The following is a 17,273-nucleotide window of genomic DNA, read 5'->3' on the forward strand; positions in this document are numbered from 1 at the left end:
GTTTTTTTTCATTCTAAATAGCAATCTCATGGTCCAGAGAAAAAGAAAGGAAAATAATTACACCTGGTTATCAGTACAGCAACACAAAATTGCATTCCTGAAAGTCAAACAAGACGTATATAGATACACAACCGTATTCAGTTTGCAGCAGGTCTTGAAGTTAAGATAACTGCTCCTCTATACATTGTTGCCCTTTGTTAACAAGTTGCTATTTTGGCTCGTATCTCCACTGCTTATCCCCTGTCCTACTTTGCTCTTTCAGGAGATATTAGAAGAGAGCAGGTAACACATGCAACACATAATTTGGACGAAACTGGACTCATCAACACTCTATTTAATTGCAAAGTGAAGAGGAGTTTGGTTTTGTGCCTTTTCTGAATTATGAAATAATTTAATTTCCTGGCAAATTTAGCGTAGGCCGATAGAGGCTGATAGACTTGTGTTTACATGTTCTTATAATTAAATGTGGAGTGCTAGTAGGATGTTCATACTTACTGATAATACAATAGCTGCGATGAGCCTCAAGGGTGAATATGTGCTGAATATTGAATGTGGGATATCATCTTTTTGTTTATTTGTTAGTTCAAGTCTGAAAGCAGGAAAGAAGTGTTGCACATATAGCCTGTGTATGTACACTCATTGGACACTTTATTAGGTAAACTTTGCTAATACTGGGTTGGAACCCCTTTTATTTTAGTAACTGCATAACTTAGCTCTTCATGGGAGAGATTGAGCAAGATGCTGGAGACAATCCTCAGAGATGTTGGTCCATGTCTACCGTGATAGCATCACACACTTGCTGCAGATTCATCAGCAGCATATCCCGTTCCAATAAAATATCCCCCACACCCTTACGCCATCACCACTAGGGGTGACACTGGTTCAGGAGGTAGAGTAGAGATAAGAGAGATTTGATGTTTACACAAAACTGTTTGCAGTCTTATATTTTGATGGGCTTGTGCAAATTGTAGCCTGTTTTTTGTTCTTAGCTGACAGGGGTGGCAGTTGGTGTGATGTTCTAGGTGCTCTTCTGCTACTGTAGCCCATTTGCTTCAAGGTTCAATGTGTTGGGCATTCAGAGATGCTCTTCTACCTTGCTTGTAACAAGTAGCTACTTTAGCGTAACTGTTGCTGTCCTATCAGCTAAAAGCAGTCTAGCTGTTCTCCTCCGATCTGTGGCATCAGCAAGGCATTTTCATCACTGGATATTTTCTCTTTATCAGACCATCCTCTGTAAACCCTAGAGATGGTTGTGTGGGAAAATCCCAGTAGATCAGAAGTTTCTGAAATACTCAGACCAGCCTGTCTGGCACAATCAACCATGTCATTAACAAGAATCTGTTATAATGTTGAACATTTTAACATGAGGATTAACTGTGGCCCATTAACTTCACATTGGCTTCATTTCTTGTTTGCACAGTTGGTCTTAAAATCAAATTTTCTTTTGTTCGGATGGTGCTTCAGGCCTTTGACTTTCTTTAAGCTCAACAACCATAGCAGAACAAAGACAGTGATATGTAATATAGGCCACACTGTAGAATACATATGATAGTAATTTAAAAATTATGAGAAAAAGCCATTTGAGAAGTCTTCAGGATGTGAACTTTAAAACAAAAACTTTAAAACAAACACGCTGGTATAGCCACCATGCCTTATATACCATATGTAAAGGTGAACATTTTTTGGGCTCTAAAATAACATAAATTTATACCATAACATGAATTTTGATTAGATTTGATGTGGAGGAAAAAAGCTAAGTTATTATAAACTTGAGTGAAAACATAATAAGACTTACTTGAGAAAGAACTTTGACACAACACTTATATTGAATCCATAAGTCTTTCAAATGTTAAATCCAAAACTGTTACCTTGTAGAAAGTAAAACTTCCAAATCTGATACACCGCAAAATGATGGAGTTGATTTTAAGGAGTCAGCAAGCTGCGGAAGAACACAACAATAATTGATTGGCTCTAAGAGACCGGGGGCAACAGAGTGAGCTGCTCTGTGTCATCTTCCTGAATGAGATATGCATACAGATTTACAGTATATGTAACCTTCTCTGGAGTAATAATTATTCTATTCATAGTCCTGCACACAACCACTTAAGAATTCAACAATGTTGCTTCCCCCTTTTGTTTTTCCAAGTGCCAAAGGCATATGTTAGTGTCTGTGCATCACTTAGCAGCTTGTAAAACTTCATGGAAAGGAATGTTATTTGAACCACATATACAAGAATATGGAGACACCGGTCAGCTGTCTTTCAGAGGTTGTTTGTGCTTTTTCTTAGGAATTTTGATGTGCTGATTTTGATGTGCTGAACCCAAATATGACATTTTAAACCTGTTTACATGGTTTAATGGTTCTTTATGTGTGTTTCATGTGATTAACATTTCTTTATTTCTTTATGTACCAAACAATAGCCTTGTAAAAAAAGGTATGGAACAAAAAAATGACAGTGAGTTAGGGCGGTGCAATATGACCAAAATCTCATATCCCGATATAAGAATTCTATCGTCCAGATAACAATATAAATCACAAAAATGTAACATTTTCTGTAAATTCTGTGAATCTCGGGCAGCTCGACTTGCGGGAAGTGTTTCCAGCTGCGCATCATGTAGCTGGAGTCGAGTGTTTTAACCGATGCATGAAACTATACATTTTTAGACATATGTTGTAACGGCCACCGTTTTCTTTGTATTTATTACACGGCGTGCTGCGGGGAAAAGCCTGTTCTAACGTTTGAGTCTAAGGTTTATTTTTTTATTATTATTATTATTTTCTTTTTTACTTCTCATCCGTAAACAATCTGCTCTTTCACGTGATTCAGTTTATTTTGAAAAGTCTCAACAGGATCTTGAGCTTTATTGTGAAAGGTTTATGTGGAACATAAACAAGCGGACACGCGATTGCGTTACCGTCGTTGTTGCTAACCAAAACCCATAAAAACAGGCGCTTGTCCGTCTGTAGTGTGGTTATATAAAATATAAGAGAAAGAGAACTTTAAGAAATTAATATAGCCACTACAGTGACCATCAAAACGATGAAAAAATATTGCCGTAAACAGTTTATTTTGCGACACCACGAAACAAAGGTAGCATAAAATGAAACTATAGACGTTTTTATTAGTGATGTGCGATACCACTGATTTTCTTTCCGATCCGATACCAAGTAATATTCAGGGTGGTATCGACAATACTGATCCGATACCAATACTTTGTACAAAAACTTATTTTATTTATTGTATCTCAAATTATAGCATCATAATGATTACAGGACATCAGATTACTTGTTCTTATGACTTAATAATGTAGGGTTCATCACATAGAAATAAAAAAAACTGAAGTTGCGCTATATTTGAACACCTTGCCTGCCTGCAGCACTAAAGGACTCCTTGAGAGACGTCTGTCTCGCCCTAGCAGCACCTGTCCCTCTCCTCCTCTTCAGTTCGCCTCAACATACGCTCGTCATATTCTGTGACATGATTTACTCTGAGGTGTTTCACAAGGTTAGTGATGTTGCCACAACCATACATGCCAACCCTCCCGATTTTTCCGGGAGAATCCCGAATTTCAGTGCCCCTCCTAAAAATCCCAAAAACCGAGGGAGCTCGTGACGTACTACCCGGCTTTCTTTAGACCGCGAAGGCCAGGTCCTCAAGTGGAAGCAGCCTCTGAATTTGGACACCCCCGCTGTTTCCAGGCCGGCCAATAATAACGGTGACATTTAACGTATTTTATCCGATAAATAAACACTGTAAAATGTATTTATCCCCCCCACAGCCCTCTTGAATGTCTCCCTAATTCTGAGGTCTCAAGGTTGGCAAGTATGGCCACAACACCTCACTTTTTTGCCACATGTATCGCAAACCACGTCTCAGCTGTTTGTTCCGCACAATTACGCTCAGCCATTGTTGTGAGTGTGCACTGCGTAAGCCAAGGGGCTGCGAGACATTTATACAGCCGTATTTCGCACATGACTATGAAAGGCAGAAGAGGAAGTAGTTCCTTTGAATGTAGACAATCCGAATGTTATAGTTTCTTTCCACTGTGTTCCTGTTAATGATAAACTACAAATTTACCCTAACTTACTAAAATATCGATATTTTAATGTGAGAATCGATTCTACAACATAAATGATTGGTATCGGAGGAATCGATATTTCAGGATCGATCTGCACATCACTAGTTTTTATATCGTCATCCGATATATATCGTTATATGAACAGCCCAACCGTGAGTTCAGGAAGTTGTTGTGTAGAAAAGGGAAAAATTGATGTCTAACGTCCATTACCTCAGCTATCAGGCTACTTAACTCCGATGGGGTAATTTAGATTCATTTTTCTATGATTTTTCATTTTTCAACATATGTCCTTATTATTCTGTTTATTTATCTATTTCATTCTTAATTTAGTTTTTCTTTGACCTTATTGTTTGTCGATCTGCGCCTTGACACACAATAGTGTTATGCGTTAAGTTGTGTGAATTTGATTGCGTCACTAGGTTGTGTGGGTAAGCTACAAAGTTGACCCCACAAACTTGTCCTTGTTTGGGATTAACAACGTTTTCTTAACCTGAATGTGAATAAGAAACTGGATATATGCAGTGACAATATATGTATTAGAAAGAACTGCAGGGTTATTCCACCCCTACTGAAAATTTTTAGAGCTGTGCAAGTCACGTAGACGTGTTGCCTGCATGTCTTTCTATGAATGTCTCCACAACCTTTTGCACTTTGTGACTCACAGCACTCTCAACGGCATATCGGGAAAGGAAGTGAAAACTATCACTTGTGTATTGCATTATAGACTTTCTACTGCAAGGAAGGTCAAACCCAAAGTCACAGTAGAAGTCAAAAAGTCAAATAGAGATATTATATGGTTTAAAATTCACAAAATTGAATTTTATACTTTAAACACTTCAAATTCAGTATTTTCAGTTTTTTACTCATTTCTTATTTTAAAAGTTAAAAATTTCAAGCATCATTTTTTAGCTTTAGTGACCCAGAATTCATAAAGTTTGACTATATTTATTTCCAGATCATCTTAGCTGCAGCCCAGTGAAATCTGAATAGTTTTACCCTAATCCTCAGTGGTTGTCTGAGGTACATGAGCCAAAATTAATGCATGTGTATAAAAGTAAGAAGGAGTTGACTGTATGTGAATTATGGATATGACTTTGATGCCATCCCTGGTTTTGCTGATGCCTATTTTATAAGCCTGCATTTTGACACATTTTGATTTTTAAAATAAAACATGCATGAAAAAAACCCTCAAACCTGCATTCTTTCTGATGTCCAGCTGAAGGCAGTTCCTCTGTTTTCAAAGAAATATGACTATTTAAGTGTATGAAAAATATAGAAAATGAATTTTTTTAGGCAAAACAAAAGCTGTTGATTAGAAAATTGTCTAAAATATTTGACAATTTGATGTAGAATGACCCTAGGGTAGATTTTAATAGAATTATATACTTTTTTTCTTTTAGAAACAGAGAAAATGTTGTCCACTTTTTACAGCTGGAGGCTGTGCGCATCTGTTATATAAAGGTCATTGCCTGTAGCCATGCACAGTGTGAGGTATGTCTAGGGATCTAACCTCTTGCCACAAACATCAACTTTAGGTAGAAAAGTGAAAAGACCATATTAAGTTATTGCCTGTAATGCCAAACTGAACTCGAGGCCAAATCCATTGCAGAGAACCTCAAAGAACCCGATAAGCCCGGCTCATTCCTGTGTGCTATTACTGAGTCAGGGTGCAACAGACTGACCCCCAATTAAAGAATGCTGCAAACAACACAAGAGGACCTCCAGGCCAGTACCTGGACCTCTGTAGCATGCACAGCTGCCAAAACATTCTCACAGTCCTGGGAAACTGCAAGTGTTCATACAGCCAAGCACAGAAAAAGTCTTCTTCTTCTTATGTTATGTTCTGTGTGCCATGTGTTTGTCATTTTAGAGACGTTTGTTTTCCAAGGCTTTTGTTACAATCTGGTTTCCATTTCCTGAAGGGTGATTTCCTTTGTCCCCCTCCTCATCCTCCCCGTCTCTTTTTTTCCCTGCCCAATCTCCTGAAGAGAGCATCTGTTGCCACTGTCTGCTTTTGTATTCGCAAAATTGACAGAAAGCAGGCGCACATTTCTGTGAAGAAGCTGGCATGTGGCACGTACAAAAGAAAGTTACATGCTAATTGCATGTCATTACTCCCCACACACAGTAATTTCTTTAATTGTGGTTACTGTACTTTTCTTCTTCAAAGTAGTGATGGTGCTGATTCTTACCTCTAAAATCTCCATGAATGTCCGCAGCGTCTGAGATCAAAAGTCGCTAAAAGTAATAGAAAATGTTTAAAATTGACATGTGTATGTTTATTTGTAATGTGAGAAAATAAATAGACATATAGGAATCATCATACAAATCATTGCAAATTGTTGCTCTTGTGGTTTAGTCAGATTTCTGGGTTTTTGGTTTCTGTAACTAAATACTATTTGGATTAATTATATTCTATATAACTGCATCTGATTAGGCAACTGCCACCATCAGTGCTGTGCAAAAATGCCCTGTGGTGTTTAAGGGTGTACTCACCTTAGATCCATACCATTCTTGCCTAAGCTAATGCCAAAATCAGTCCATTTGACTAGTGGGATCACTATGCACAGTGCAGTGCACCGGACTCTCGAGTGCTGTTCAGTTGGACCACTGCTTCCTCAACAACTGCTGCCAAAGAAATGTTTTATATTAAGTAATTAGGAAATCTCTAAGGCACGCGAGAGGACACAGCGTGACTGAAGCACAAAATGCAAAATTTTGTGGTTCAGTCACCAACTTAACCACAAAGTTCAAAATGATTAACCTCTTTGTTGCCTGCATGAAGCTTGAAAAGCTTGCGTGCATCAAAGAGAGAAATGGTATGAGAGTAAGAGAGACAAAACTAAACATATTCATGCTTGGACGTTTAAGCACAGAGTGAGTGCAACTCAACAGGCAAGTGTAATGAGGGAACAAAAGTGCCTGGATGCAGTACAGAGCCTTGACTGAGTACAGCTTAAGTCTGGGCTTTGGGTGGGCCTGTCAAGGACTTGTCCAGGACCCACTCCAGTGTTTTGATTGTTTGCTTTGGTTTACTTTTGTGCACATTTAAAGGTGAACTGTCGCCCTATAGCTTCAGGTTGCTGCCCTCCTGAGCAGGTATTCTCCAATGACTTTTCTATATTTGGATGAAGTCGTCCTTCCCTCAGTTCTGACTAGTTTCCTGGTCCCTGCTGTTGAGAAGCACCCCAGAGAATCTTTATCCTTATGCTCTCAGGGTGTCCTTAAATGCCTTTTGAGAAACACCAAGTGGGCTGCCATGTACCTCTAACTTCTGAAGCTCTGTTACCATGACTGCTGGGGTCCTGGTCACCTCCCACATGGACCTTCTTGCTCAGTTTGGCAGCAGCGCCAGCTCTATGAAAATTCCTGGAGGGGGTCTTCTTTCTTTTGCAATTACTGACTCCTCTGTGCTACTGGGAACATTCAAAGCAAAGGTTTTGAACCCTTGCTCCCCACAATTTTAGCATGTAAGTCTACAGCAAGGTTCTTTGGATTTCTGAGGCTGAGGCTTTATCCTGAAGTACAGCGCGAATATTCCTTTCACACAGCCATGCATATGTGAGGGTTTGTCCCTATCAAACCTCTGAGTCCATCAGAGTTCTACATACTAAGGGTTACTAACCCTTAGCCCTTACTAAGGGCTAAGGGTTATTAAAGCCAATAACATCTGGCTAGAATTTGAACTTTTACAGTAAAAGCTGAATGATTAGTAAAATTAGACATTCAGTTTCAGATTTTTAAGAAGTTTGCTGTGTTTCTCATGTTCTTTTCACTTTGTCATCATTCTCGTCTGAGTGCAGATTGATGGGAAATGTCAATTCTATTTATTTCACAAATCATAAAAATACAGTTTGTCATTTCTCTACATACATACATATACACATTAGCACACAATGTAACATGAGTAGCATATTTATTTTAACAACTATCAATGACTAATTTGATGTAGTGTTTTATAAAAGTGTGTATAAGGAACAAAATCAGCTAAATTTGAATAATTTTATGTGGTTATGAGAAAACAGGTGTTGTTAAGCAGATATCTCTTTAGGAAAGATGTCTTCGCCTTTTTCTGCAAAACTCACAAAGAAGTCAAGCTGTAGCACAAATCCAACTCTTTTTGGACAACAACAGTATCCTAAAATTGGAATGGACTAACCCTTGAATTATAATACTCTGACTAGGCTACTTATTATTATGGAAAAGTCATATCCATCTTACACCAGGGCTCTACTGAGAACCTTGGAGGAGGACTGAGGTCAAACGTGACTCATATGTTGAAGACACCCAACTTACAGTGACTCATTCTTACACCTCTTCTCTGTGCCAAACCCAAACCCAAACCCAAACCCACTGCTTGGCACAAAGCCAGACTTTACTCTTCTCATTTTCTATATTTTGTCCACTTAATATTTAATTAAACTGATAAACAGGAGCATTATTACCAGTTTCCCCCTCCTTCATGGCGTTGCACACTTGAACAGCAGCATGCACACCTTCCCATTTCATCATGTTTACTTTAGTATGCTCCCTTTTTTTTACAGTAACTACTTCTGTTTTGATATGAAACTACTTTGCTTTATCCCTTTTCTCAGATAGTATTGAAGTAAGCTGAATGGCTTGTATGATACTCATATAGCCGTGGCTGTGACAAAGGGTTTCACTCTAATGAAGATTGTGTCAGCTTCTTGATTAGGGTTTTAACAGTGGGGATTATGTCTTGTTCTTCTTATTCTGACCACTAATACAGTTAATAACAGGCTTATCAAGCTCACAAGGGATCTCACTGATGTCTTTTGCAGCTGTGTGTGTGCGTGTGTGTCTGAGTGTTTATTGTTCCTTCGTTTCCACTACACATGATTCTCCTCTCCCTCCCCGTATGTCTCTCTCCTGCTGTGCTGTTCTGTTGGCCATTTTCTCTCTCCTGTATTGTGTTTCTGTATTTCAACTCCCCCCTAGGGTAGAGATGGGTCATCAGGTTGCCATGACAAAAGCTTTGATTGTTGCCCAGGTTGAGTGGACGGCATCAGAGAAATGAGTTTTTCTGAGAAATGTCAATAATTTCAAAGGAAGTAAATTGCAAAATACAGGAGTCCTAAGTGGATGGAGAATCAGAGTGAAAAAGCTTTTCTGTTAGTTTTCAGGTCATATCCTGCTGAATGCTTAGTGAACACAACAAACAGGTAAAAAGAAAGAAAAAAGAAAAAGTATAGTACATGCAAATCCACTTTTTATGTAGTAGCTCTTTGCACAACTGGAGCAGTAAGTTGAAGCACTTACAGATCTGTGCAACTTTCTTGTGTTTTTATCTAGATTTTATTCTATGCCTGCACTTCCTATACTGGTGAACAAAGCACTATGTTGTAGTAACAGCAAATGTGAATGAGATAGACAGTATTTGATTTTTGGTTCCATGATGTAACCATACAGAATTACAGTACTATTTATTAGACTGACATCCAGTGTTGATGCCACAGCTAAACTAAAATAACAATATTGATTATTATAATAAAAATAATGTGTTTATGTCTCTGTTAATCAACCAGTGTGTGTACACTCTTTACAAGTGAGCAAAATTTTATTTTATTATGCTGTTTTTTTTTTTATTATTATTTTCCGATTAGGATGACAAATTGTAGTTATTTTTGCAGTTATCATTTAGAGCAAAACATTTATTTTTAGCCATTGAATGTTTTTGCTCTAATAATTTCTGACTTTTCAGACAAGTCCATTATGCTGACTCAAATTTGGGTATATCAAAATGTAATTTTAGTTTTAATATTTGTGTTTTCTTATTTTTATGATAAGTGGTCTAATAAATTTGTTAAGCAAATGTTGTTTTCATAAGCCACAAGCTAAAAAGCCCGGGAATCAGGGCTCTGTGAGACTATAATGTATTTTCAGCTCATATCTGGAGTGTTGAAAACTGTACTAGTCAACATTTATACTGCAAATGAAATGTAAGATGAGAAAAAAGTTATATATAATTAACCAAAATGCAGACAGAGACAGAATGTTAGGCTAAAACTGGGTTTTATTATACGAGCTGATTTCACAAAAACTAAAAGGTGTATAAGCTAAACTCACAATTTTAAAAAAAAGTGTTGGAAACAAACTAAAGCTAAACTTAGTTTCTTCTTTTTTTTCTCCTCTTAGGGGTTGCCACTGTGGATTATCTGCCTCCATCACCCTATTTTATATACTTTTCCTCTTCACTGGTAGCTCCATATTCAACATCCTGTATCCACTATCACTCCTCTGTGCATGTCCAAACCATCTCAGGCTTGCCTTTCTGTCTTTGTCTCCAAACCACTCAACACAAGCTATACTCACATCTACTCCTGACCACTCTGGCCACTCCCACCTAAAACCTTAGTTGGAATCTTAGCATCTCCAGCTCAAACCAAAGCTAAGCACACGCAACAGTAAGGGTCAAGCAGATAATCACAAGGGCAGGAATAGAACCAAGAGAGGAAATAAATTAACAGAGGATGCTCAAGAAAAATCAATTACAAAAAAAAAGAACCATTAGGAACACAAACACACACAGACAAAGAAAGATGAGAAAAAGGAGTACAGTAAAAAACAGCGGATCAATAAAAGAGTAACAGGATTCAAGATTAAAACAAAATTCAAAACCTCGTCCATCTGCATGTTGTGCGAAGGTCTAAATCTTGCTGTTTGACTAAGTCTCACCACTAATCAGTCTATTTCCATCTGCAGCAGGCAGCTGTTTCTCATGAAAAGCCCCAACCCTAACCCTGTTACAGTGATTATTTTCTTTTTTCCCTGCTTGCAAAGACTTGGGAGAACAATTTAATAAAAACAAAAACTACATGTTCTGATTGCCTAGGGTTAGAGTTAGGCTTGTGATCATGAAGTAACTGCTGATGCCTCAAAAAAGGTTAAAACCTATATACACTGTCTAGCATCAGTGAATGACGAGACAAACCTATTGACTACTTGTTTAACACACTGGGGGTCTCTAAATTCCCAGATATTTCCATTAAGGATAGGGACTAGGATTGTATTTTTCCCTATATTTACCAAAAAAAAAACCCTATTTCTAATGCTAATGCTAATTCTCAAATGTTGTATTTATATTATCTCGTGCTTTCTCAACGTGACCAAAATGAACATGGAAATAAAATAATGCGGGTTTAAGTAAAATAAATAATTAAAAGCATGCTATGAAATTTTCACAGTAATATATGTAGTTTTGTTAATTGGTCAAAGTATGAAGTTTGTGTTGTGCTTTTTTAGCAGGATCTGTGTCTCTGCTTTATCTTTTAAGTGCTGGTAGCTGTAGTGTCCACAACGAGTTCAAAAAAGTGACGAGATCACCAAAAGTTACTTTTTCCCGTCTACTTGTCCTGATCCCATTTATTACACCTGTAGTCTAGTGAGTACATTGGAAGTGGATGCGTAGCTTATCGTCCTTTTTGTTGCACTGGAATGAAGTTCAGACTTTTTTCTTTTTGCATGAGAAACTAAGCGTGTATGCAGTGGTCATGCTAGAGGGCTGATTAGCTAATGGAGGAGGAGGTCGGGCAGCACAAGTGTCTGATGTGTGTGGGCTGTGTGGGTTTAAACTATGATTTTACTGTCCTCTGGAGTCCAAATCGGCAAATGGAGGTAGATAGAGGATAAGTGTTATAGAATAAAATATCCACCAAGTACACCTCCAGGCACACTGGTGTGGATATATCTGTGTATGTGTGTGTGTGTGTGTGTGTGTGTGTGTGGTTTTTCAGTCAGTTGTGAAAACGGTGATTCCGCCTCGTGGTTTAAAAAGTGAGTGTAATGATGTAGAATGTAAGAGGTTTATAGAGGCATTAAGCCTAACTCGTCCTCCTTCACTACCTCACTCGCTCTGTCTTTCTGTCTCCAGCTCTATTTCTTCGTCTCTCTCCCCCTCATCCTCAATGTCCCCCTCTCTCTGTTTTTATGGTGGCATTATTATCTCGCTCTCCCACCCATTACTGTTCAGGTTGAAGCAGAATAATAAATTTCAGGATCATGCCGATGCAGCACTTCTCCAGCTAAAGCTCATTCTGTGGACTCGACAGAAACGCTGCACCAAAACAACTCGAGACAACAAAGATTGTAGCACGTACCTGCTTTCTTCATGTTTTCAGCATTTTAAAACTATTTTAGGGGAAAAACGTCATTATTAGATGAAGACGTTGTGGTTTTTCTGTGTTATTGTGGGTTTGTCTATGACTTGTACTTATTTACAACTTTTCTGAAAATCTCTGACTAGATAACATTTTTTGCATTTTCTAAAAACCTCTTTCTGTGAGACTATGATTAGTTTAAAACAGTGTATTAGGCTTTTTTTCTTCCTACTAATGTACTTTGTCAACATTTTCAACATTTTTAAGTTAACCTGCCTCTACATCCAAATTTTTTCTTTGTCACTTTTTCTCTCACTATGGTTTTTTGGTCACGTTTCGCTTTTTAATCCGTGCGCTCTATTAGCGTCAAATAAAGTAGAAACATGGACCTTTAAATCAATCTAATAGTGAGCTAAGTCTAATGAGCTACGAAGCATGGGAAATCAAAAGGTCAAAAGGTGTTGTTTTTATTACAAACTTGACTTTCTAACTTGTTTTGTCTGCCTCTGTCATTCTGCAGCTTTCAGCCTACGGTGGGAATGTTATTTTCACCGTGTCTTATACTGTAGAGCAGCAAGAACAAGTGAGCATCAGAGTCACATCAGAGCCTGACTTAATCATAGAGGTAAGTTTTTAAACAATTCACTACTTACTTGTAGCTGCAAACTTAAACTACTGTCAACATGCTACACGGTAATGGAGAGACTGGTCGGCAACCACCACCTGATAGGGAAAAATGTGTACTACCTAAGCAGTTGGCGAGTGTTTGCTGGTTGTCACCCAGTGAAACTGCAGAATAAATCTTGGTCGTTATTGGTGGTTGTTATCAGATTGCATGGAGGACACAGACTTGTCTGCAATCACTTGCAAGCTGCTTATTAACAGTCAGACTGGAAACTGAGAACATTCACACTTAAAGTGAAAGCTGTGCCTTGCCGCTACAACCAGCACCTTTTGAAGCCTTTGAACTCTAATACATTATTTAGTTTAATATTTCAAGTTGCGGTCTTCAATCCACAGCCACAATAAGGGCTGAGACTGATTTCACATAGCAACAGCCATCAACCTCCAGCAACCACTTGCCAACTGGTTGGAGATTGCAAATGCCAGTGGTTGCTAGGGGAACTGCATGACTGGAGCTTTAGCAATTGGTTTCCCAACAACAGCCAGAAATTTCTGCCAATGTTTGAAGAAGTGGAACTTTTTCATTTAGAATAGTTGGAAGGACCTCTAGCAGCCACTAGGCGACCAGTAAGGGAATACACGTTTTTTCCTAGTGATCTGTGGTTTCCGGGAGTCCCCAACTGTTCTCTATGCCCATGTGACTCTAGCCTGAAACAACATATCCATGCAATCTATATGCATGGGTTTAAATTGTGTCTTTTTTTGTTTTACTTTTTGATTCCTATATTACACTGTCTTGGTGCATTTGGGAGACTCCTCAGGAACAGCCATGCGGTAGAGCCCAGGAATGAGATCCAACTGAACTGACTATTTCAGTTAAAGGGGTTGACAAGGACTGCTCCCAGCACTCAGCAAATACATTATTTTGGTGTCAGAGTAACTCAAGTGTGACTTTTTCTGTTTTTGTATACTTGTTTTTGCGCTGTTTTCTGCGACCATGAGGACCACTAAATGAAGTTGCAAACAGTTAAGAAAAGACAGACAGTCACACACACATGCGCGCACGCAAGCAGCTGCAGCCTGAGGAGAACTGCTGAACTTAGCAATAAAAAATGCAGATATACTCTCTCGCCCCTTCTCTCCCGGTATGTCTGTATAATGAGCAGGTTGCAATATGATGTATGGCAGCAATAAGCAAAGCAGCCACGCTATTAGTTAACTGTTTATATCTCTCATATCACTAAACAACATTGTGTCTGTGTATGTGTGAGAGCATGGGGTACACACAAAACAATACACAGGTTGGTGTGTATGTGTGTCCTCTGTGCTGGAGCTGTAGAAAGGATCCAGTTACTTTGCACACAGAACTTTCTAGTGTTCGAAGAAGTGGGAATTCTAATTAGAATAGTTGGAAGGGTTTTCAGAAACGATCTAAAATAAACTGCAGTAAATGTGAAAGCACCTAAGTCTCACATACTGATTGCAAAGAGAAAGCGGCGATACGATATTCTTTGTCCTGCAGCTGGACTTTGGAATTTAATATAGGCAAAAAAAAAACCAATTGTTTAATGACATATCTTGGATGTGTCATAACAATGCATGCATTTATGTACTGTGTACGGTAGGTGAGAAAGAATGGATCGAATGGATGAAAGGGCATGGAAAGAAAGCCATAAAAGGAGGGAATGAAAAGAAAAAGAGACTTTGAATCAAATAAAGGCAGGGCAGACTGAAAAGTGAAATAAAAGATGGGAAAGAAAGAAATTGACAAAAAAGGAAAAAGTAGTGAAAGATTGAAAGGAAGAATGGTGGGTGTGAAACAACACAAAAGGAAGTGAAAATGAAAAAAGGAAAAGAAGAAACAAACAGTGAAGAACGGAACGTGGAAATAAACAAAAGCGAGAATGAGGAAGAAGGAAAATTGTGAGACGGATAGTCACAGACCAATGAGCTTGTGTTATTTAAAGATGTGTCAGTGAGATCGACAGACTGGGAGGAGATGGGAGGAGAAGGAGAGGAGGACAAGTGTCGGTCTTGTTGTCAACAAAAAGCCTCTCCAAATGATGACAATAATGAACCACCTACACACTGTCAGCCAGCTCTCTCCCTCTTCACTGTCTCTCTTTCAGCCTTTGTCTCGTTTTGTTCCCTCTTTTTCTGCCCCGCTGTTTACGCTGCATATCTGCATCGAGTTGTAATATTTTTTGTTGCTTGTTTTTGTGAAGTGCAAGAAGAAACTTGTGTGTTGTTCGCAAGAAGTCGGCATCTGAATAGATAATAATCTCTCTGTCTTTGTATGGCTCTGTGGCTTTGTTGCTTTCCGTGCCTTCCTCTCGATCCATGCCCACTCAATCAGTCCACTTTAGCACAGTTAAAGTGTGTAAATAAAGAAAGAAAAGAATGCTGTAAACACAGAAACGCAGTCTTGAGCCGCCTCTCATTTTGTTTCAGGAAAAACTTTGTAAAACCCTTTGTGATCTAAGTAAGCAGTGAAATGTTTGTATTAAAAAGTATTAAGAATTGAACCAACATAATGATGTTTGTCTTTTTAAGGGATTTTTTTAACTGAATTCATTTTCTTACTGGTAGATAAAAGTGAGCTGACTCTATCATTTTCCCTCTTTGTCTCTGTCATCCTCTGATTTTGTGCATCTCTTTGCTGTGCTGCTGGTTTCACCGTCTTTATGACTCCCCCACCTCCCCCATTTCAATTAGTTTTTATTTAATGGTTTATTGGCATAGTAAGCTCTCTCTCTCTCTCACTCTCTCCCTCCATAAGTAGTTGTCACTCTGTGTTAGCCACTACATGCCATTGATCCGTTCTCAACAAGAGATAGTCAGATACCAGGCCTGGGCTCAATTTACTTTGCATTTAGTCCATTCAGTATGTCAATATAAACTGGAGCTCATTACCTAATGACACATCTTTCACTCTCACTCATTTTTTTTAGATAAGTTATAAATGCACATGTCAGTGCTGTCATAAAAGCAACAGAGGGAATGCCGATGTTTTGCATTTATGAGATTAAAAGTTCAAATTGTAATTCTTTTGCTCTACCAGGGAGGAGGGATGAAGATTAATTACAAAAGGTTTGGCGAGCCTGTCTACCCGTCCTCATCCAGCACCAGTCACATAGTTCTCCTGCCAGAGAACTTCCGGGTTTCAGAGACGGCACAGCCAGTTAGTCGGAGAGATTTCTTGTCTGTGCTGGCAAAAGTGACGAGTGTGATGGTGCGGGCCTCTTACAGCACAGAACGCAGCGCTGTTTACAGGTGGGTACGCAAACATATACACATTTCAAAGTGTGCCATCATGACGTATTGATCATACGCTGTAAAATAAATCATTATATTAAAATTAAGCTTGTAAAATCAGAAGTTTTTAGTCTCATTTAGCTGTAGGAAACAAAATTTTTGCTCAGAATCAAGACTCTGAGGCATCTCCTTCTTATAGCCTGTGAATATCACGGCTTTAACCTTGTGCAACCTAAACATAAAGATGGTGGTTTTATAGGCGAAGCTTATTGCCGTCTGAGAGTAAAATCTGCCTGAGAGAATGAACTCGGCTCATAAAACCTCTAAAAGACTTATCAGCAAAACTGCCCTGTTTACACACAAGCTGTATGTTTAACTGTGAAGGCGGACAGACTCCCAGTATGCTGTATGATTTTGCTTGATATTTGTATTTCTGTGCCCTCTGTGTGCAGACTCCACTCATTTTCTATGGAGGTAGCAAATCCCGCTGCCAGAGGAGAGAGGAGAGCATCAGCTGTAGAAGTGTGCTCTTGCCCTTATGGATATGGTGGAACTTCTTGTGAGGTAAATACACACCATTCATCCATTTGTGTTAACGGCTTATCCAATGGGCACACAAGGTTGGTTGGTTACATACATAGCACTAATGCATAGAGACAACCGTTCATACTAACATTTATACCTACAGTCAATATAGACACAAGCACATAGAACAAACAAGATGCTACCAGACAATAAAACATATAGAAGGGATTAAAAGCAAATGTGACAAGAACAGAACCAAAACTGATTAACTAAATTCAATATCCAATCAGGCCAAGAGATTAGTAAAGATCTCTGCTTCAGATGGCATTGTTGAAAGAAATTCAGCAAAATGTATCCTGAATAGAAGTAGGTATATTACACATACCTAATTATTCCATTTGTATGACAAAATAACATCCAATCCAATGTGCAAAAGGTGGATAGGTAGACTTACAAGTTAAAAGAATCAACCACAGTTACTGGATACAGAGCCGCCTGGACATTAGGTGGAAGTCTGAAGCTTTCTGCAGAACATGAAGAAAGTTGTGGTTAGCTTTAATTTCTCTGGAGAGCGTTGCTGAAAACCTGGAAGCTTGTCTCTGCCTAGGAAACACACATTCTTTGACAAACACTTTTTTGCTAGCCATAAGTCAAAATTTGGGGTTATTATTT

General features: G+C 38.6%; 1 protein-coding gene across 1 annotated transcript in view; it reads left to right on the forward strand.

Moving 5' to 3' along the window:
- Window positions 1-17,273, forward strand: part of lama2 (laminin, alpha 2) — a 222,311-nt gene that overhangs the window by 88,320 nt on the left and 116,718 nt on the right. Inside the window, exons 15-17 of the mRNA XM_087851825.1 lie at window positions 12,718-12,822; window positions 15,883-16,094; window positions 16,529-16,640. Of these exons, the coding sequence (XP_087707951.1) occupies window positions 12,718-12,822; window positions 15,883-16,094; window positions 16,529-16,640 (429 nt within the window). The remainder of the gene's footprint in view (window positions 1-12,717; window positions 12,823-15,882; window positions 16,095-16,528; window positions 16,641-17,273) is intronic.

The sequence above is a fragment of the Neolamprologus brichardi genome, chromosome 15, assembly GCF_056152115.1.
Source record: "Neolamprologus brichardi isolate AB-2024 chromosome 15, ASM5615211v1, whole genome shotgun sequence".
Taxonomy (NCBI): domain Eukaryota; kingdom Metazoa; phylum Chordata; class Actinopteri; order Cichliformes; family Cichlidae; genus Neolamprologus; species Neolamprologus brichardi.